The sequence below is a fragment of the Leptodactylus fuscus genome, chromosome 5, assembly GCF_031893055.1.
Source record: "Leptodactylus fuscus isolate aLepFus1 chromosome 5, aLepFus1.hap2, whole genome shotgun sequence".
NCBI lineage: Eukaryota > Metazoa > Chordata > Amphibia > Anura > Leptodactylidae > Leptodactylus > Leptodactylus fuscus.
In genome coordinates this window covers 124184658-124208539 of record NC_134269.1, presented here as the reverse complement: position 1 = coordinate 124208539, position 23882 = coordinate 124184658, and the positions used below count along the sequence as shown (strand labels likewise).

General features: G+C 42.2%; 1 protein-coding gene across 1 annotated transcript; it reads right to left on the bottom strand.

Moving 5' to 3' along the window:
- Positions 1-1733: 1733 nt before the first annotated feature.
- Positions 1734-18620, bottom strand: ZBED4 (zinc finger BED-type containing 4). The gene is made up of 3 exons (XM_075274170.1): positions 18450-18620; positions 13850-13917; positions 1734-6380 (listed from the first exon to the last, which is right to left on the bottom strand). The coding sequence occupies exon 3, from the start codon at positions 6188-6190 to the stop codon at positions 2720-2722; it is 3471 nt and encodes a 1156-aa protein (XP_075130271.1). The 5' UTR covers positions 6191-6380; positions 13850-13917; positions 18450-18620; the 3' UTR covers positions 1734-2719.
- Between the last annotated feature and the right edge of the window lie 5262 nt (positions 18621-23882).

Below are 23882 nucleotides of genomic sequence, written 5' to 3'. Positions count from 1 at the left end.
CCTGGACAACTAATGGACCGTAAAAAAACGCGACACTTTTTTTTGGCAAAAAATCACGACGCAGTTTCCACCTCCCATTCACTTCTATTGACTCCCCGAGACGGAATCCACCTCAAGAAAGGTCATGTCACTTTTTTTCCCGCTAGCGGCCTCCATAGACCACCATTGTGAGGGGGCGGATTATGATGTGGATTCCACGCCATAATCCACCCCCCTCTGTGCCCGTGTGAACGGTCCCATAAGAATCCTGCTGACTAGTAATTCATTAATGTCTTGCTCTGTAGTGGTAGAAAGTTATTTTACTACATATAGTACAGTTAAAGGAAATAGCATAAGTGTAATACAAGTTACTGACTGCAGTGATTTTTCAGACAACCCATCTACAATATTGGTTTTAAAAACAACTGAAAAAGCTTAAATTGGAAAGCCTCTTGATAAGTGGACAGAAAGGGGGTTATCTGGGGACTTATTTAAAACTTTTTTTTTTCCCAGGCTAATTTTGAAGTGGAGTCAATTGATCAGAACCAGCACCTACGTTACCCTACCTCTTCCATGTGTTCACAATAATATAATAGCTGCCTTTAGAATGAAAATTATTTAGTCGGCCATCTCCTCCTGAGGGGCTATAGCAGAAACTCAGGTGCCCATTCAAATCACATGACCCAGAATCAGCCTAGAAATAATAGACTATAAAGTTATTTATACACACCTGTACTATTCATTAATATGTATACAATTACAGGTTAGGGCTGGGAGATTAATTGAAAAATAACCAAATCCGATAACCAACGTGATTTTGTTCATATTATTATTGTGGTTATTACAATATTTGTAAAGTTCCACCTGCAGTTTCGGTTTGAACGTGTTTAGTCTGAACAAAAATGCTATTATACTCTGGGGTCGCTTCCGACCACAGGGTACAATAAGCAGATGCCCAATGGAGTTGATCAAACATATAAACAGTGTTACTCACCTCTCCAGGGACACAGCAAGACTCCCTGAATGACATCAGAGACGACTGATATATGCGAATGGAACCTCAGTGGGTCATGTTGAGTTAAGTCGCATAGGCTTCAGTGGTCCCTGACCTCAGTAACAAGATCAGAAAACTTAAGGGAGCCGAGCCGCAACACAGGAGAGGTGAGTAACAGTTTGTTTGATCACCTTCCCTAGTCCTCCACAAGCTATACTCTGGGGTCTGAACACATACTCTAACTGGAAACTTGACGACACCTAAATAATTGCAATCAATTGTAATCGAGGTAAAATGCCTGATTAATTGCAGGTCATAATTGCCTAGCCCCATTACCGGCACCCTTTATATTTAATACATTTTATGCATGTATTCCTTTTCATCCAGTGTCTACCTAAAGCTTAATTTCCCTCCTACAGGCTAAAAACAGTATGGACAGTTGTATAATTGTATGAATAAAACCACAAAGCTGCCGTAAATTAGATCAAAATGCTGTAAATGGTTTAATTTCAGAAACATCTGTTGACCATTTATAAATACACTAATACATTGATGTAAAAAAAAAAAAATTAGGACTGACTTCAGTACATTATCATGAATAAAAATTACAGTTAAAATGTAATATACAGCAAATGAAAAAAAGAGGGAAAAAATGGGACCAGTGAGAAACCACTCATTTAAAGTTGTAAATTTAAAGTGGAAAAGTAGTTTTAGAAAATAAAACTGAACTGATTTTTTTTTTTTTTTTTTATTACCCATATGTACAACCGCAACATTTACATAAAATTTTGAAAACAAGATCAGACTATAGTAAAACATGTACGAGGAGTGTCTTGTGAGCTCTCTGATATGCTTTGAGTGCAGAAATATATATTTCCGCCGGTTAGCCGCCAATGGCACAGCATTAAAAGTTAGTCTACAAAAAGAAAAAACAAAACCCTAATACCAGACATTTAATAAGTAGAACAATTACAAATTTCCCAATAGGATAATGGTAATATCAAAAAACAGTCTCATCTGCTACACTGTGTGTTTCACAAATTTTTGCAGTTTTCACTTTGACATTTGTGTAACAGACTAAATGCACAAGAGACTAAATGACAAAATTGTAAACATTTCTCTAATACAAACAGGAGACTGACAGGGCTGATGTAATGGAGCCTTAGGAACCAAATTTAAACTCATTCCAATCTTATGCAAATTTTCTATTTTCTATAAAAAACACAAACAGTTGATATAGACTACAATAAATTAGCACCCATGATGGAAACAAAACCTGATCTATAAATGCCGCTTATTCAGAACACACAGGGAAAAAAAAAAAAAAAAAAAGACACTATTAAAAGAACCATGACTAAAATACAGTACCTTTCCATTTTGTACATACTTGAAGTAAAACTACAGAATAAAATTGTTTACATCATTTCTCCGCAGTCTATACCAAAAATGTATTCACTTTTTACATATGTATTTACAATTCTGAAACCAAACAGAATTTCATATATTATGACAAGACTAACTTTTTTAAAGTGATAGAAAAAAAAACAAAAAAAAAACAATTATACAAGGTCTGGCTGCCTGAAGAACTGAGTAAGGCACATGAAGACAAGATTTAAAGCAAAACGTTGTGACACAATAGAAAACTACAGTCACTTAAATGTCATACATGGCCCCGACGGGAGCAATTTATCATACGTACAATATTCAGTTATTGGTTAAGCAACATGAAGTTTCTCCTGACTATTTTCAATACTGAAAGTAAATCAGTGGGAGATTAACTTTTAAGAATATTAGCTGCTCGAAGTGTTCCATCATTAACCTAGACTGATTAAAATTGCCACTGTCATTTGAGGTGTTAAAGAGCTTCTCGGAAGGAATAACACTTGGTGGACAGCCAAGAAACCGTACGGCCAATTTCGACAAAACTGGCCAAGATGATTTCTTCAAGTTCCAATATGTTAATGGATCACAGTTATGCTCAAGAACTTCTTCCTCTAAATAAGCCAACACAATGTCTTCAGGTAATTTCTCTTTTAAACTCTTAGATTTTTTTAAATTGGCCATAAGTGACCAGATATTGTCATCCTTATGGCTGGGTGGTGAACGCTTGCTACACCCATTGACAACAGGTGTATCATCTGAGGTAGAATTTAAGATTTCCAGTTCCCTGATTAATCCAAGTTTATATTCCTCAGCTTCTTCTTCAGCAAATAAGGATGCTTTGTACCGAGGATCCAAAAGAGTGGCAAAAACATATCTTGGATCATGAAGTGTTGATGACAGACGACAAACCATAGCCTCCTTCAGAGACTTAAGCATGGTATCTATGCCCATCGTTTCCTCAAATAGCATTTCAATCTTTCGGTTTAGAATGTGGATCATTGGAATTACCTGACTTAAAGTAGCTGTGTGCATGCTCATTTCTTTACTGGCAGCCTCAAAGGGTTTCAAGGCATGGCATACAGACTGCATGACCTCCCACTGATCACAACTTATCAACTCCCTGAAGTTGCACTCAATCGACATCTCGTCAATAGCTCGCTTTTGCTCAATTAAACGTTCTAACATGTGAAATGATGTATTCCACTTTGAAGGTACGTCTTGTATTAACTGATGTTGAGGCAATCCATACTCCTTTTGCAACTCTGCCAATTTTTCTTTCGCTTTAGTTGATCTGTGAACACGTTCACAAATTTTCCGTGCGATGCTCAGAAGGTTTTGGACCATTCTTTGACTCTTAATAGCTTCATTTACAATTAAGTCAACTGTGTGCCCAAAACATTCAACGCTTGAATGATCACTTTCATTTAAGGTTTTTCCTATGCTATGATTATCTGTTACAGTGATGCCGATTTGAAGACCGTATGAGGTTATCCAAGACTCCCACAAGTATTCTAGATGCTTCTGAACACTCAGCCCATTATAATCACAATCAATCTGGGAGACATGTAGAAGTGCAGAACAGTGGTAATCTTCGCTGTGTGGCTTGAATGAGGAATCAAATGTAACCCAGTGAGCAGTAAGTGTTAAGTATTCCCGTGTCTGACTGCTCATCCAGATTCCTGCAGTAAAATGTATCACACCACTTTCAGCTTCTTTTAGGTGGGAGACGATTATGTGCTTCACATTTTCATACATATCTGGGATTGCGGTCCTAGAAAAGTAAGTCGGAGATGGTAGAGAGTATTGAGGTTGCAAGTATTCAAGAAGTCTATTAAAACCAACATTATCTACAAAAGAGTATGGTTGAAGATCAAGTGCAATCATTTCAGCTACAAGACTTGTAATTTTTTTGGCAACAGGATGAGAGTCACTGAATTTATCATTGGTTTCATCAAAAGAGGAGGCTGTTAAAACAGTGTTTACTGGCATGTGTACATCGGCAGATGGTAAGGCTTCTGAAACACCATTATTCTGCAAAACATTGCTGTGAAATCTCTGCAGGTGCCTCAGGAGACAACTGGTGCCCAAGTTGGTTGGCTTTTTCCCTCTGCTTATTGTACGCCCACAGTGCATACATATGACTTTAGTTGAATCTGCAGAACATATTGAAAAGTGATTCCACAGTTTTGAGGTCTTCTTGCTATTTGATGGATAAACAATTTGATTCTCATGAGGTGCAGCAGTTGACAGCTCAATAACTTTTGAGGATGAGCATTCTGCAGATGCCAAGGTAGCATAAGGAGAATTAGCAAGACCACCATCAAAGCTTTTTTGGTTTAAAACTATTTCAGGATGTCTCCTGTAAAGGTGTCTCATTAAACAACTAGTTCCTAAATCTCCCTTTTTACCTCTACTGATCATGCAGTTACAGTATCTACAAACTGCTTTTAGGTTGTCAGTAGGCGATAACGTAAAATGATGCCAGACCTCAGACTTTAATCGCTTTATAACCTTCTTATTTTGCTGGAAGAAAAGCGGTGAATCGTAAGCTAATGATTTGTGATCGTCATTAGATTTTTCAGGGGAAGATACCGAAGATTCGCCAATATTTTCTGAAGAATGTAAAACTGCTGATCCAGTGTCAAACAATTCACCGTTCGAGACACTGTACTGTAAGTCTTCTGAAGCTCTTTCAGGTGAGGAGGGTACAGAGATCGTTTCCTTCCCATTTTTTCCTGGAGAAACTGCAGTGGAGACGACTTCATTATCTGTTGATAAAAGGGACGGCAACAGAGTTGGAGGAATTGAATATGGAGGTGGTAAACTTGTGCCACCACTGTTTTCTTGTAAAACAATTGAGCGATGGGCTCTCCACATGTGCCTTATCAGACAGCTAGTGCCTAGATCTTTTCCATTTTTTCCTCTACTAAATTCATTCATGCAATGGATACAAACGGCTTTCGAATTATCCAGTGGAGACAAATAAAAGTGTTTCCATACAGCAGATCTTCTCCGAGAACCTGATGAATTTTTTTGAATTGATATTTGCTTTTCCGTGACATTTTCAGCAGCTTCATCATTCTGATTATTTGGTAAAGATGAAGGGGAAACTGTAATATCTTCCCTCGCATTTTTTTCAGATATCGACAAGTCTGAGGATATTTCATCAGAAGAAAGCACAGACAGAGGTTCTTCTGCTATTTTTTCAGGAGGAGACATTTTGAGTTTCCTCATTTTCGTTGGGGTGGCATTGGTATCCACATCAGGAGGCTGAAGAGGTAGTACTAAGGTAGGAGGAGAGTATGTGGATATACTTGGTATATTTCCATTTTCAGAGGCAAGAACTCTAGGGTGAGCTCTCCTTACATGTCTCATCAAACAACTGGTGCTAAGATCTTTTTCATTCTTGCCTCTACTGAACTCTTTCATGCAGTACATGCATATAGCTTTGGTACTGTCCCGAGGTGAAATAAAGAAATGATTCCAAGCTGGGGACTTTTTCCGGTTGCTTATATTTTTGTTTGTGATTATGCTTTGTGTAACAGCCTCCATTGCTGCATCATAGAGTGTGGTAGTATACTGGGAAAAAAGAACACCATAATCTTCCTCATTTTCATTTGATGATAATGTGTGTGAGGTATCTGCACAATGTTGTTCTTTGTCTTCTTGTTCATCACTGCTTTCAGCTTGTTTGATGCTATCTACCTCCATCTTGATTTGTGTTTGAGGAATATCAACCACTTCATCATCATCTTCAACTTCAACTTTAACAGTACTTATTTTTTCCATTGTAAGGTTCTGTTCAATTTTTATTACTGAGCCCTCCTTTGTCATTACTTGAAACACAAAGTATTCTAGTACAGTTATAAACGAGACTGTAGGGTTGTCATCCAACTTCAACAAAATGTTTTAAGGAGTTTGGTCCATGCAGACATTCTTATAGGCTTGCTATGTTTAAGTATCATCTGATTGTTTTATGTTTGAGATTTTTTGCCATTTGCAAAATTCCAATAAATAAGCTTGCCTAAAGAAAAAAAATATAAATAAAAATAATTACTAAATAAGAATGTAACAAATCAATTAATTTAACAACTATAAATCCTACTTTAATTACTAACCCCTTAGAGAAAATCAATCTTTCTTTGATCATTGATGCTATGCTCCCATGTCTTTACCAGCTAGAAAAATTTGCTGTTTGGTGGCAGAAATCTCATAACCAGAATAAACTCCATATAGGACACTACTCATACCTGGGAAATATGCAAATCTGTTTTCCAGGATGTAATAAGGAAACCAATGCCTCTTCTTGCTGCCCTCTAGGGATAGCCCCCTTAACCCCTTCCCGCCGATGGCACTTTTTGACTTCCTGACCAAGCTCGATTTTTCAAAACTGACGTGTCACTTTATGTGGCAATAACGTGTCACTTTATGTGGCAATAACTTTGGAATGCTTTAATTTACCAAAGTGATTTTGAGATTGTTTTTTCGTAACACATTGTACTTCATGTTAGTGGTAAATTTTGGTTGATATGTTTAGTGCTTAATTATGAAAAAATAGGAAATTTGATGGACAGATAGTCAGACCGCCAAAATTATATCATAAATCTCATGTCCCAGATCTCAGCATCAAACTTTAGTCACCCTTTTATTTTTTATGGACATTAGAAGGTTTACAAGTGAAACAACAATATTCAAAATTTTCAAGAAATTTCCAAAACCCATTTTTTAATGGACTAATCCAGTTATGAAGGGGTTTTGAGAGACCCTTGTATTAAAAACCCAATAAATCATCCCATTTTCAAAACTGCACCCCTTAAATAAGCCAAAACATAAACCTAGTATTTCAACCCTATAAGTGCTTAACAGGAATTAATACAAAATGGAGGTGAAATTTACACAGATTTTATTTTACTAATATTTTCGTTTAGCCCTAGAATTTGCACATTCACAAGGGGTTAAAGGAGAAAACGCATCCCACAATTTGTTATGCAAGTTCTCTGGACTATCATAGTACCCCACATGTGGGTGTAAACTAATATATGGAATCACTGCGAGATGCAGAAGGGAAGGCGCACCAAGGAGCTTTTAGAGGGCAGATCTGGCTGTGATCAGCTTCAGGAGCCATGTCACATTTATAAAGCCCTTGAGGTGTCAAAACAGTGAAAATCTCTAGAAAGTGACCCTGTTTTGAAAACCGCACCCCCCAAAGAATTTATCAAGTGATGTAGTGAGCTTTAGTAACCCAGAAGTGAATATGTAAGCTATGCGGAGTAAATTGGGCACACCAAATCCCATTCTATTTTCCCACTAGCTCCTATGGCACGGACGGGGAAGAGGGGCATTCTGGGGGGGATCAGCGCTGGTGTGTTATCTCTCATAAGCTCTAAATATGGGGTGTCCCCTGAAAACGCTCGCACAGCTTATACATTTCCTTCTAGTCGCAGCCACTTATGTTTTAATGATTTGGCGACTTTTGGGGTTTTTGTCTTCACATTGTACAAGCTAGATTTTTATTTTCTGGCAATGTGGCCATATGAGGGCTTGGTGTTTGCGGTATTAGATGTGCTTTTCAATGCCACCATTTTGGGCTGCCTGTAACTTATTGACTACATTTTATTAATGCTTTCTGGGTGGGATGTGTAAGGAAACATCAATTCTGACATTGCTTTTTAGCATTTTTTTTTTTCCCGTGCAGTGTACAGCATAAGTAACATGTTACCTTTATTCTGCAGGTCGGTATAATTACGGTGATACCCCATTTATATTATTTTTTAATGCGTTGCTATTTGTGCAGAATAAAAATTTTATTTAGAGGGGGAAAAAAAAAGCAATTATTTTTGCATCGCATAACATTTTTATTTTTCGGTACGCAGAGCTGGTTGAAGGCTTATTTTTTTGCAGGATGACCTCTGCTTTTTATTGGTACCATTTTGGTTTTCATCTGACCATTTGATTACTTTTTATTTAACATTTTGTAAGGCAAAGGTGGTGAATAATCATTTTGTGCGGTTTTCTAAGTTTTTTTTTTTTTATGATGTTTGCCGTTCGGGTTAAATAATGATTTAATTTTATTGTTCAGGTTATTACGGACGCGGTGATACCAAATATGTAATTTTTTTTTCTATTTTTCTATATTTTACATGGGAAAATGGGATTTTGGGGGCTTTATTTCTAATTTATTTTAAACTTTTTTATTTTTACTTTTTTCTAACTTTTTTTCTGTTCCCATGGGGGATTGAAGCAGTGATCTGCTGACCACTGCTTAACTACATGTATGCTAAAATACACGTGTATTGCAGTGTACAGGAAGCTGTCAGCCTGTGTAGACGCACGGGGCTGACAGCTTCCATTTTGGCAGGATTATCCAGGTACGCGGAGGGGGAAGTGATGCGGCAGACCCGGGGTCACCGATCAGACCCCGGCTGCCCATTACCAAGACCAGAACCCCCCCCCCGAAACCGTCGTGGGGGGGTGGCGATCGGGACCGATCGAAAGCCCTGAGATGCCGGCGGTCATGTTTGACTGCCAGCATCTCAGGGGTTAACACCCACGATCAGACCCGGTTCCGACCGCGGGTGTTACAAGGCATTGTGAGCCGTAACATACAGCTGACACTCGCAGGGCATGGTGCACACACAGGTTCTGTGTGCACACCATGCAGCCGCCGTAGTACTATTACAGCCGGCAGATGTCGGGAAGGGGTTAAACTTCATGCATGACTTTTTCTACAAGCCTAATGCTATGATGCTATTTAGCCAAAACAGTAAATCTATTCCAAAAGGAACAGAATCCCAGCTGTGGACAGCGCTGTTTCGATCTGGTTGGATCTCATCAGCACAGTGTAGGGAAAACTGGTTTGGCTGAGATGAGAGACTTATAGACCAGGCTGCAAAGGCGCTCTCTCCTCAAGGAGGGCCGGTAATCATACCTGACATTTTAAGTGACTTTTCAGGATAAGTTATCAGGTGCGTGCAATTAAGAGTAAAATTGTTTTTGACCATTATGCAACTTAATATTTTTGCCCCTTTGCACATTTGTAGCTAGCATTTCTCTTGCTTAAAACTCCCTTTTCAGAGACTTCTAAACACATTTAATGTGAGTAATGAGACCTGCAGCCTGTCTCTGTTAAGTGGAGATTTTCAGCATTATCTTGCTGAAATACGCAAGGCTTTCCCTGAAAAAGAAAACGTCTGCACAGGAGCAGGTTATTCTAAAACCTCTAGGTACTGCTGAATATTGGTAATGCCTTTCAAGTGATTTATGCTGCCAATGTCATAGGTAATAATGCCATCTTATACCATCAGATTATAAACTGGCGTGTGTGGTTTCCACAAAGCATTTTAAAATTTGAGTTTTCTGACCACAGAACAGTTTTATATTTTGTCTCAGTCCACTTTAAATGAGCCAAAGCTTATATGGCCCAGAGAAAACGGCAGTGTTTTTACATTGTGCAGATATATGGCTTCTTCTACAGCTTTAGGGTGAATTCACACTACGTATATGGCAGCTTATTCTGAACGTAAAACACGTTCAGAATAAGCAGCGTATAAAGCAGCTCCATTCATTTCTTTGGGAGCCGGCATACGAGCGCTCCCCATAGAAATGAATGGGCTGCTTCTTTCACTACGAGCAGTCCCATTGAAGTGAATGGGAAGTGCCGGCGTGTACGGCTCGGCATGAGATGAGTTGAGGCAATCAATTTCTAAATTAATTTTATCAAATGATTTGGAAAAATGTCCAACTTTCAATTTCTGATAAGTGTTCCATATGGCTAAACAGGATTTCAAAATTATTGCATTCTTGTTCCCGATACACCACTTTTTGGGATTTTAAGTATGCAATATTACAATTTGTACAATAATTCAAAGTAATAAGGTAACTTTTTTTTCAGAATCCACCCAACATGGCTCCCAATTCCACAGCCCTGATCTTGTATCATTTAAAAGAAAAAAACAAACAAAACAAAACTATTAATTATTGTTCTCTGATTATTCTGACCTGAAGCAACATTGCATTTTTACCACACTGAGCACCAGAAAAACAAATCCTGTTAGAAAATGGCATAATTGCACCCCCTGCAAATTCACCCCATGCTGATTTTTTTTCTTTACAGATTTCCAAGCACAGAATATTAAATGTTGTCATGATGAAGTACAATTACAAAATACATAAGCTTTCATATGGCTCTGTGAATGGTATAAAAAAAATAAATAAACAAAAAAATTATGCCTTTTGGAAGGTAGTGAGCAAAACAAAAAATTGCTGTGGCAAGAAAAGATTAACCCCTAACTGCTCTAAGCATGTACCTAATGCACAGCACCATAACAGTACAGCGTTCTAATGCTGGGACCACCCACAGGAGTTGGAAGATAATCTCAGCATCCAGGGGGTCTGGGGCAAGATCACCACCCTTGCTCCCTTCGGTCTGTGCGGTTGCCATGGCAGCCAATACACAATTCTCATAGAGCACCTATGTGCGATGTACTGCAATACTAATCTGAGATACCAGGTTCAAATCCCCTTGTGAGACATTACACAAAAAAAAAACAAAAAAAAAAAAACAATAAAAAGTTCAAAAAGATTCATATAAAGAATAAAACTTAAAACTTCAAAAAACCTACCTTTACATTTAAAAAACAAAATGTAAAAAAAAATTACCGTATATACTCGAGTATAAGCCGACCCAAATATAAGCCGACCCCCCTAATTTTACCACAAAAAAATGGGAAAACTTATTGACTCGAGTATAAGCCTAGGGGGGAAATGCAGCAGCTGCTGGAAAATTTAAAGAGGACCTTTCACCACTTTTGGGCACATGTAGTGTTATATACTGCTGGAAAGCTGACAGTGCGTTCCTCCCCGCTCCACAGCACAGCGCGATTGGCGCCGCGAGGCACCGTAAGCTCTTTACACCGGGCACAGATCGGGAAAGCCGACAGTGCGCTGAATTCAGCGCACTGTCAGCTTTCCAGCAGTATATAACACTGCATGTGCCCAAAAGTGGTGAAAGGTCCTCTTTAAAAAATTAAAATGGCCGAGTTCTTGGGTGCAGTAGATACTGGGGAAGGGGAGGGGGTGTTTTGGTTGTCTGTCTGCCCCTTCCCTGAGCTTGAGGACTGGGTTTTTTACCCCCAGTTGGAATTCAGCCTGGCTGAATATAGGGGATCTGCAGTGCTCCTATTAACCCCTTCCCGACGGAATAGGAGCACTACAGATACCCTATATTTAGTAGACCGGGCACTTTCAGACATAGGGATATCTAATGTGTATGTGTGTCAGTGTCATTTTCTACTTTGAGGGCAGGTTCACACTAGCGCCCAATCTCCGTTATACATAACGGTTTTGCCATGGGCAGCAGAAGACGCTCACCAACAGACACTGAATGTCGGTTTCTGTCCTCTCCCGACAGAAAACGGAAACCTGCATAACTGAGATCAGGTGTTGGTGTGAACCCACCGTTATATGAATTATAGGGAAAGGAGTGATTTAGAACTTTTATTTATTTAATTTTTTTATTATATATATTTTTTTTAAAACTTTTTTTTTTTTTTTTTTTTTTTTTTTTTTTTACACACAATTTTTTTAGCCCCCCCCTGGGGGATTTGAACCTGCAGTCATTTGATTGCAAGTCCCATAGACGGCAATACAAGTGTATTGCCGTCTATGGGAGATTCTCTACATTACTATTACGGCTGGTCATAGAGACCAGCCGTAATAGTAATATAGCGATGACAGGCCTGGGAGCCTTCATTAGGCTCCCGGCTGTCGTCGGAACAGGTCGGCTACTGCGAGCTCGCTGCGCAGGAGCCGGCCTGCATCTTTAAAAGGTATGGGGCAGGCCTAAGGGGGGAGGACATCTCCGGAGGGCACCTCCGCTGTAACACTTATAGCGGAGATGCCATAGCTTATGCCTACAATCAGAGATCGCAGGCATAAGCTTCAGCATCTCTGCTGTAAGCATTACAGCGGAGGTGCCGGTTTCTATGGCGACCGCTCTGCAGAGCGGCGCCATTACACTTACGGTACATACCCGGCATCCGGACCCGGCATCCAGACGGGGCGGGTGCCGGGGCTCAAAGCATCGCCACGCTCCTGCTAGGAGCGCGGTGATGCTGTACATTAAGAGCTGCAGAAGTACTTACGGTACTTCTGCTAGCAGGGCAGGAAGCAGCCACACGCCGGGTGCGGGCCTGAGCTTACGTGGCTACGTCACCCGGCGTGTGATGGAGCGGTGGGGGGGCGGAGTCTGCTATCCTGGCCTGCTAGCAGAAAATTACCGTAATGACCCGAATATAAGCCGAGGAGCACTTTTTCAGCACAAAAACTGTGCTGAAAAACTCGGCTTATACTCGAGTATATACGGTATACAATTTTTTAAATATTGTTTAGATAGCAGCATAGCTTGTTGTATATGTACTTTAATAGGAATTAAAAACACTTTTTATCCCTTTAGAGCAGACCTGGGCAATGTACACCCCGCGGGCCACATCTGGCCCTCTGCCTTGTTCTGTCCGGCTCGCATAGCTTTTGGAAGTTTGTTCAAGGACCTGTGATTATGTCATCACAGCCTATCACCAGGATAGGCTATGACTCGTTAGTGGGCGGAGCCATACAGAACAGTGTGAAACAGCAAGCTGCTGGATGATGAAGACAGAAGAGACAGCATGTGTGAGCAAGAGGGGGGGGAACTAGGGGCAGATGGATGGGGACAGTTACACTGAATGCACATGGAGGGGGGACATTAAACTAGGGGGCAAATGGAGGAGGATATTTACCATGGGGGGTAGCTGGAGAGGGACATATCTGCCTCTAGTTGCCCCCAGTTTAATGTCCCTCTCCAACTATCCCCACTGTTTAATGTCCCCCTCCAGCTGCACCAGTTTAATGTCCCCTCTAGTTTCTGCTAGTTTACAATGGGGCACCAGGAGAGGGACTTAATACTGTGGGACGTTTGGAGGGTAACATTATAATGTGGGGACATAATGTACAGGTGACTGTAGGAGGATTATACTGTGTGGGGGCAAATGGAAAAATTATTGAGAATGGGCGGAGTCAGCGTAGAAGTGGATGGAGCTAAATTTGCCACGGTGCGCATGGCTCTCTAGAATCATTACAATTTCTCATGTGGCCCCATGGGAAAATTAATTGCCCACCTCTGCTTTAGAGGATCTTTACTACTTGTAACTGACCATGACTATCAAAAGGTGTAGCAGGAGTTGGTGGTTTGGCCTATACTACCTCCACAACCTTGTTTACAGCTTTTAAGTCAACAGAATAGAATTCTCTCTCATGACTTGAGCTCATAGATACCTAGTCCAAAAGGGCAATTAGAAAAGAGAAATATTTTGTGCGATACCAGAAGACAGCCAGGCAGAAAGGGAACATCGACACCCAAATTTTGGAAGTGTTCTATCTATCTAGGAATCCACTGGCAAAATATTTACTTTTACTGTATATAATTCAGCACAGAAATATTTATAACTAGTAATATACCTGAAGTACACTTTTCAACAGTGTGTTTAATAACCAAAAGATTCTTCCATGTTGACCAGGCTTATCACCTGAAAGGAAAAAAAATAGATTACTTTCAGGGTACTTGCACAAACTAATATGAGTAATACAAGTACAGTAAAACACAGGTTTTCGGGTCTTTTTTTACTTTAACAAGCTATGGTAAACAAAGAAAACTTTTCACCATCTCCACCAATTTCAGCTCTTTCCGAGCTTTAAACAGGAATTTCTCCACTGACTCTGGAGCAGTAGGAATTTTTTTTTTCTGTAGGTATGTCACAGGCTATCTAGACTCTCTAATGTCATGTGGGTGGCATCAAGCAGGAGTGGGCAAAGGTGGAGTCACTTAGATCTCCAATCAAAGGCAGGCACCGTCACACCCACTTGTCTGATCCAGCCTAAGACATGAGAGTCTAGTTAGCCTATCATCTACCAACCCGAACTGTTCTGGTCACCCCAGAAAGCTGAGGGCTACAAAAATTCCAGCTGTGCAAGAATCAATGGAATAGTACTTAAAGGATGAAAAGACTTAGAATTGGTGGAAGTGGTGAAAAGTCTTTAAAATGGCTGAAAGACTACCCTTCAATTTAGAGAAAAACTGAAAGCTAGATACAGTAAGGCCCCGTTCACACAGGGCGCGGAATGGCGGATTTTGGTCCTGATTCTGACACGGGAAGCAGTGTCAGAACCGGGCCAAAACGCGCTTGCCATGACAATCACAGCTTCCCTCTCCAGAGTAGGAACAAATGAACGTGCGTAGCGCGGAGGGTGCTGCCGCGAGGCAGACGCCGGGGCTGAATCAGCCGCGGAATCCGTCTGAAGAAAGGGCAGCTCGCTTCTTTTTTCCGTGAGGGGGCGGATTATAATGTGGATTCAGTGCCAAAATCCGCCCCCTCTTGCACCGTGTGAATGAACCCTAAGAGTGAGTTCTGCAAGCTTTGTTTTTTCTCATACATGAAAATCTCAGACACAAAAATGGAAACTCAACAGATCTCCACTATAGTCAGGCTCCATTGCAGTCTAGCATTTGATCCCTTCCCAACATCCGCTGTACTATTACAGTGGATTCCAGCTCTTTAAAGATGGCGGCCACTCTGGGATTTAATGCCAGCACTCTGATCACAGGCATTGGATTTTGTTATGTTATATTCACCCAACCCTAGGAATACTGCAAATTCTGTTCTGTTTCCGTGCCATCTGCTCTGTCTACACCTCAAGATTTTCATTACATTTCAATGCACTGGGGTGCTAAATAAAAATGAGATTTACAACAGAGTGATCTTGAGAAAAAAAAAAAAAAAAACAAACATGGAAAAAAAATAAGTATCAGCAAGGGTATGTTCACAACTGCATTGCCTCATCTGTTTTTTTCTGTTCCTTCAAAGAGGGTACTATGTTTCATTAGGAAGAGCCAGTACAGGGGACTTATTAGACCATGCATGCCCCAAAAGAATTCTAGATAAGCAAAATACAAATAAGGCCTCCTTGGGAGAAAATAGGAATTTGCTCAACTTTTTTTAAAAAAAATTTTATGGTCTATCCTCAAGATAGGATCGGACTTGTCAGGACTGGGGGCATCATCTGTACGGAGCCGTTTTCGGTGCCTGCCCCATACACATTATTGGGCTGGAGGCAGGAAGCTTTGTTGTCTAGCCAGAAGCATGCCGCTATATAGCAGATGGAGCTTTCTGCTTCTGGCAGATCGGGATGAATGGTGTACTGGACAAGCACCGGAAGTGGCTCAGTACAGAAGATCATTCCAGGCCAAGCGTCAGTCCCCTAGCGACAATAAAAACTCAATAAAATATTAGGACATGAATTTTTTTTTAACAAAAAAAAAAAAAAAAAAACCCACGCAAACACACCATGAAATAATTTATAGAAAGTGATGTTCTCAAATGTGGTGCTAGTGCAAATTCCTCTTTTCCCACCAAGGGGGTCTTATTTGTCTGTTCCTTCAAAGAAATAAAAAATCCCAAGTAATTTGTTTCTATCCACTTGTTAACATTAGCATTTAAGCATAAGCATTTAAGTATTCACACATCTCATGTTTTGCCAGTTTGTGCCACCTGAGCAAGTTAACCACAGCAGCCAGATGTTGCTTCTCACTTGCACATTGTACCTATATATGTTGTATCTCAACATTCACAAAATATATGGCTCTTGCATGCATCTAATGCAGCCTTAGGGCTCGTTCACATGGGCACAGAGGGGGAGGATTATGCCGCGGAATCCAGGTAATCCGCCCCCTCACAATGGTGGTCTACGGAGACTGCTCACAGCATGCCGCTCACGGAAAAAAGATGCGAGCTATCCTTTCTTCAGGCGGATTCTGCGGCATCTGCCTAAATGGCAGCACCCTCCCGACTAGGCCCATTCACTTTGTGTCTACTCTGGAGCGGGAAGCTGTGACTGACAGTCCCACCAGGCGTATTTTGGTCCCGATTTTGACGCCGCTTCCCATGTCAAAATCAGGACCAAAATACGCTATTCTGCGCCCGTGTGAACTAAGCCTAAAGGTGGAAATTCAGCTGTCAATACAGTGTGCTTTATTGCCAGAATAGAGGCAGAAATACACTGCATGGAGCAGACTGCTTCTGGCTCTATATACGGTGCAAATCCAGCAACCACAGCAACTGACCAGTGTACGTGTTAACCCATACCAATATGATACTGATACGTTCTAGGGATTACAGTATGGGACTGGAGTTCCATGGTGAGGCAGTGACTTGCAGCAACACACCCGAAAATCATAACAGAGTCCAGATAATGTTTCTGCACTTAGACCATATTTTCATATGGAAAAAGATAGTGTGCAGTCAGTCTAAGGCCACACACTGTGCAAAACCTGCGGAGGGAAATTCACTGGCGGTTTCCTGCTCCGAAGGCAACATCCACAACAACTGATATGCTGTGGCTTTAAATGATGAATTTCCATTGACACACATGCATTGTAAAGTTGGAGGGAATCTGTTTTCAACCCATTCTCTAAGACGAATCTCATAGACCCTGGCAGGGAACCTCTTAAGAAGTCGAGGACATAGCTTAAGGGGCCACAATACTGGTTTAGCAATAAACCAACTACAAGTTAAGGTCTTCCGACAGTTACATGTTGATGACCTCCACCGAGGACCCCCAAAGATCAGCTCTTTGAAGTCAACGCGGCTCTCAGATGAATGCAGCAGCTTCTTCATTGAATACAAAGCATAACCGTACAATGTATATGGGCTTTGCTTGGTATTGAAGCTCAACCCCACTCACTTGAAAAGGACTGAGCTGTAAACAGTCATTGTTATGAAAGAATGTGAATAGGGACACCTATCCAAGTGCTGCAGCGAGTGGCTGATCGGTGGGGATCCTGGGTGCCTGACCCCTAGCGTCAAGATACTGTTGACCTTTTCTAGGAAAACCCTTTCAAACTCACAAATTCTATCGCCGGCATACATTTTATTCCTCCATCCCTTAAACTTCAACTAAGGAACGAGCAGAACTGCAAATGGCAACTAAAGCTGCATTTGGGTTGTCCAGGATAGCCACCTTTTTTATTATGAAGCCACGAAAGATGAAAAAACAAAAATAAACCCACCATACACATCAGTCCCCAGCACAGTCCGGTCCAGCTGCTCTAGCGTTTATTTTTCCCAAAGGAGACCCGTATCGATGCTCCGTGTCCTTTCTTTAGGCCGCAGATTGTTCTAAGCAGTCACATGGACTTCTGCCGAAAGAAAACACTGCAGCAGCAGGACTGGACCGTGCTGGGAGACACCAGAGCCCCAGGAACAGGCAAGTATGGGGGTCCTTCCCCCCACTCATATTAAAAAACTGGTTATTCTGGACAACCCATTTAAGTTAGTTTGTTAACCCCACTTTAGCAACACTGTATTCATTAAATCTTTGTATTTTAGGCCATTAGCACACAAAGCCTTAAAAAAAATCCCTTTAATCCGCAGATTATCCATCGACAATAACACTAGTTGGAAACGGAATTACAAACCAAAGGATATATGGCATGAGATCCTTTGTCTTTGTAGAGCTCTACCTGGGTTTCTTAGCTGACTACAAAGGTCACCGCCGAGCTGATACTATGTAGCAAGCACACGGCTGATAAAGGACTACAGATAAATAACATGATCACTGGCTCCTATAGTGGAGAGGGAGCCCTGAGCTAATCCTATCAGGGAGATAACCACTCCAGAAATATGCCTTGTAAACAGATGTGCCTTACATGGCACCCTGGGGCACAGCAGACACACAGCTAGGCCATGGGTGCAGCAGACCTAGTGGACTCACCTCCAGCACATTAGTGCGGCCATGTGAGCTTTAGGACAGCACTTTCTGCATTGTGAGCGCACATACTTGAGCCCTCGGTGACCATGGGGCACCTGTGCCGTTGTGCAATGTGGCCAGGCTCAAAGTGGAGGTAAGTTGAGCGAAGCACACAAAGGAGCGGAGAGGGAGCCCACACTGTGTATTGTAGGTCAGTATGTGTGGTCAGGCCTTACTCACACTACCCCTCCTCAAACCGGAACTCGAGCCATCTCCTGACTCTTGGCATACTACTGTCCGCGCCTGGGTCACTTACCTGGGCAGCTAGGTGTCTGTGTTAGGGCTCTGTAACCGTTCGCTATCTACAGACCAGCCTGCGGTCTCTCTGCCCCCATTCATTAGTTTAATGCTTTGTCTCCCTCCCGTTCCCGCGACGCTCCGTCCGACGGCGAGATGAAGACGAGAGGCGGAGCGCGGCCTGCGTGCGGCTACGTCACCGAGTCAAAGGTTCTCAAAATGGCCGCTTCCTGCAGGCGGCTGTGTCCTAGCGTCAGCTCAGTTGGGGGTGGGTTAAGAACGGCCGGGTCATTGGCTCCGCCCTCCAGCATACACAGCCATACACACAGTGGCGGCCACGCCTTCCCGCTCATCTGCCCGCGTCGCGTTTGTTTTGGCAGATGGTTGTCGCTGTGTACGGGGTTTCCGGAGCACTTGTGGCCTCCAGCCAGGGTGGGGTGAGCTGGAACAACAGTCGCGGCTCATTCATATCCAAGACGTGAAGAGACAACAGAACTAGGGCTTTTGTTCTAAAGAGGAAAGACACGAGATAGTCTTCAGCGCTGACGTATCTACCTCCAGTCATCCATAGAGCATAGAATTGTAATAAGTGTCATTCACTGTATTAATGAGGGACTCTGAAGGTTTCTGACTAGAATTTGCAGGAATCCATGCGCATGTTGTGGAACCAAAGCCATTCACGTGTATGGAAGGTCAGATGTAGAATTGTGTGCAAACAATGTGGAGTAACGTACATGAAAGCGGTTGTCCAGGATGCCCCCCCCACTTTCTAAATAATAAATATATATTTACTGTAATATATATAGGGCATGTGACCTACATTTTATTTATTCTGCTTACTTATATAGCGCCATCATATTCCGCAGCACTTTACAGATATATTGTCAGTCACTGTCCCATATAGGGCTCACAATCTACATTCCCTATCAGTATGTCTTTGGTGTGTGGGAGGAAACCAGAATACCCGGAGGAAACCCACGCAAACACTGGGAGAACATACAAACTCCTTGCACATGTTGTCCTTGGCAGGATTCGAACCTGGGACTTCTGTGCTAACCACTGAGCCACCGTGCTGCACATCTATTACATTTATGAATTTCCGCTGACGTCCCAGGGTGTCGGTCTAAGGCAGAAGTAGGCAACCTTTGGCCCTCCAGATGTTGTCAAACTACAACTCCCAGCATGCATACTTGCTCTGCTGTTCTTCGAACTAGCATGGAAGTGACTGGAGCATGTTGGGACTTGTAGTTTCACAGCAGCTGGAGTGCCGAAGGTTGCTGACCCCTGGTCTGAGGAATATCCGCACCCCGTGATGTCTCTGGAAAGAAGCCTGCTCCAACCTCAGCCCCATTATACTCTGGGGCTGTCTGGATACCGGGACGTCATTGCAGGAAGGCTGCCTATTAATTGCGTGTGCCGGCTGTCCATGTATGCGCAATACAGTGGGTGGCCGGCCCACGTCACAAAGAGGGCGTGTCGGCTGCTGCTGATGTCATGGGTCTGGACCTGGAAAGGAAGGCAAGTTTTATTGGGGGGGGGCATCTCAAAGAGGAGGTGCCAGCAAGTACAAGTTAAAAAGAGTTTGGCCAAGATAGTGGGCAAATTTGTTGAACTGACCCTCATGATTCTTTTATTGCAATCATGAGCCACCTCTTAAATTCTGTCATATAGACAAAGTGTCTTTAAGTTCCTTGTAGAGGCCTGTCTAGTAGAGATGAGTGAATACTGTTCGGATCAGCCGATCCGAACAGCACGCTCCATAGAAATGAATGGATGCACCTGGTACTTCCGCTTGGACGTAGCCGGCGCGCTTAACCCCCCGCGTGCCGGCTACGTCCATTCATTTCTATGCGAGCGTTCTGTTTGGATCGGCTGATCCGAACAGTACTCGCTCATCTCTACTGTCTAGCAGTGAATGATCTTTCATCAAGAAGAACACTATCCATAATTAACCTCCGAGAGGGAATCGAGATCTGCATTGGGAACTCAATGCCAAATAGCTTCACCAGCGAATTGCTTGGGATCTGTATGGACAATCATGATGAGATTCTCTTCTTTAAAATGAATCCAAAATCATCTATATAGCCCTAACTGATCCTGAAATATTGGCATTAGTAGTAAGGATGTATTAGATACGTCCTCAGCTACAAAAGTGCCACTATCGGCTTTCTCTTTCTGAGCCCCCAGTGAAGAGATATTGGTATCGGTACCGTAGCTCTTCACTGTCAGAAGGGCGTTTATGACAGTCAGGAACGCCCTTCCTCACAGCAGCGTATATAGCGCTGTACTTGTGAGAGGGGGCGTTCCTTACTGTCCAGCAATGATGCTGAGCGGTGAGGAATGACCCCCAGTACTCATCTATGGACGAGCACTATCAGGAGGAGAGGGAGGTGTTCATCACCCCCCTCACAGTACAGCGCTATAGACGTTTCTGTGAGGAAGGGCGTTCCTGACTGACTGTCAGAAACGCCCTTCTGACACTGAAGAGCTACGGTATCGGCACCGACAGCTCTTCACCAAGGGCACAGAACATAAAAGCTGAAAACTTTAGTTTTCTCATTATCTGATTAAATCGATCAGAGGCATCTGGCTACAACTTGATGCACTGCTTACACACATCACAGAGAAAGCTTTTAGGTAAACTCAGTCTAAATTCTAGAAATTCGCCAATAAACCAAACAAACTATTAGCTTCTAAAATCACAGCCAATCAGAGGATGAACTTGGAATGTCAGATAAGGGAATCAGGTGGTAGATATAGGTTCCTTCCTCTGTTACCTCCATTTCCCTGCCACAACGACTGCCCAAGTCTCTTATTTTTTTTATTATTTTTTTTATTTATTTTTTTCTTATGGTGGAGTTGGAAGGGACCTCAAGGGCCATCGGGTCCAACCCCCTGCGAGTGCAGGTTTTCCTAAATCATCCCAGCTACATGTTTATCCAGATTCCGCTTGAACATTTCCATTGATGGAGCGCCCACCACCTCCCGTGGCAGCCTATTCCACTCTCTCACTACCCTCACTGTCAGAAAGTTTTTCCTAATGTCTAATCTCTATCTCTTTCCCTTTAGTTTCATCCCATTGCTTCTTGTACTTCCTTGTGCTAATGAGAATAGGGGAGATCCCTCTGCACTGTGACTACCTTTCAGATATTTGTAGACTGCTATTAAATCTCCCCTCAGCCTTCTCTTCTGCAAACTAAACAATCCCAGTTCTTTTAGCCGCTCCTCATAGGACATGGTTTGCAGACCTTCCACCATTTTGGTTGCTCTTCTCTGGACTTGCTCCAATATATCGATGTCTTTCTTGAATTGAGGCGCCCAGAACTGTACACAGTATTCCAGGTGTGGTCTGACCAGGGAAGAGTACAGCGGAATAATGACCTCTCTTGATCTAGATTCAATGCTTGTCTTAATACATCCCAGAATTTTATTAGCCTTTTTTGCAGCAGCACCGCACTGTTGGCTCATGTTGAATTTGTGATCTACTATTATGCCCAAGTCCTTTTCCCCTATGCTATCACTTAGTTCTATTCCTCCCATACTATATATGTTTTTTACATTTCTGTTACCCAGATGTAGAACTTTGCATTTGTCCCTGTTAAATACCATTTTGTTCGCCTCAGCCCATTGTTCCAGTGTGTCTAAGTCCTTTTGAATACACTCTCTCTCCTCTCTAGTGTTGGCTATTCCTCCTATCTTCGTATCATCTGCAAATTTTATGAGTTCCCCAATAATTCCATCGTCCAGATCATTTATAAAGATATTAAAAAGTACTGGGCCCAGAACAGAGCCCTGCGGCACCCCCCTTTTGACTTTCTTCCAGTTCGATGTGTAGCCATTTAGTATTACTCGTTGTGCTCGATCATTAAGCCAGTTGTGAATCCACCGAACTGATTTTTTGTCAAAGCCATACTTAATCATTTTTTCAAGAAGGTTATGTGATACTTTATCAAATGCCTTACTGAAGTCAAGATATACTATGTCCACGGCATTCCCTTGGTCCAACCATTCAGTGATTTTGTTGTAGAAGGAAATCAGGTTAGTCTGACAAGATTTATTGGTCCTAAAGCCGTGCTGGCTCTGGTTAATTAATGCCTTCCCATCCAGGTACCGAAGTAAATGTTCCTTGACAATTTGCTCAAAGATTTTTCCTGCTATCGAGGTCAGACTTACCGGCCTGTAATTTCCTGTCTCCTCCCTTAACATACAGATTACTATACTTAAAGGGGCTCTATCAGCAAAATTATGCTGTATGAGCCCCACATATGCTTGAATAGCCTATTCAGGCACCCCCCCCCCCCCGTTTTAAAATAAGACCCTAAAAACTATTATTCAAATGATTCCCATGCACGGTGGGCAGTCGTGCACTGTCGGACGTCATCTTGCTGTCACACCTTCCTTTTCTTATTTCTTCCAGCGATGCCCTCCTGTTTTCGTTCTTCCATGCCTTGATCTCCGGCGCCATTTTTGTTGTAGTTCTAAGTACCCCTTAGAACTACACTCACCGGCCACTTTATTAGGTACACCTGTCCAACTGCTCGTTAACACTTAATTTCTAATCAGCCAATCACATGGCGGCAACTCAGTGCATTTAGGCATGTAGACATGGTCAAGACAATCTCCTGCAGTTCAAACCGAGCATCAGTATGGGGAAGAAAGGTGATTTGAGTGCCTTTGAACGTGGCATGGTTGTTGGTGCCAGAAGGGCTGGTCTGAGTATTTCAGAAACTGCTGATCTACTGGGATTTTCACGCACAACCATCTCTAGGGTTTACAGAGAATAGTCCGAAAAAGAAAAAACATCCAGTGAGTGGCAGTTCTGTGGGAGAAAATGCGTTGTTGATGCCAGAGGTCAGAGGAGAATGGCCAGACTGGTTCGAGCTGATAGAAAGGCAACAGTGGCCGGTGAGTGTATGTGAGCGCAGTATGCTTGCGAACGTCTTCATTCCGGAATAAAAGAAGATCAAGGTGTGGAAGAGCGAGGACAGGAGGGCGTCGCTGGAAGAAGAAACAAGAGAAAGGCGTGACAGCAAGATGACGTTCAAAAGTGCATGACCGCCCACCGTGCATGGGTAAGTATCATTTGAATAATCGTTTTTAGGGTACTATTTTAAAATGGGGGGGGGTTTAAAATAAGATTAGCGGTGCCTGAATAGCCTTTTTTTTATTTTCGTTTTTGACTCCCCTCCTTCTAAACCCCATAACTTTTTTATTTCTCCGCTCCCAGAGCCATATGAGGTCTTAATTTTCACTGTGCAGCCAAAATGACATGTCCCCTATATTCTGTGTTTCGGTACGGTTCCAGGGATACCAAATTTATATGGTTTTATTTACATTTTGACCCCTTAAAAAAAATCCAAAACTGTGTTAAACATTTTTTTTTACTAAAAGTCGCCATATTCCGACGCCCGTAACTTTTTTATACGTAAGTGTACGGGGATGCATAGCGCAT

Excerpts from the sequence above, each read along its gene's own strand:
- ZBED4 (XM_075274170.1), bottom strand. The coding sequence starts at position 6,190 with ATGACAAAGGAGGGCTCAGTAATAAAAATTGAACAGAACCTTACAATG.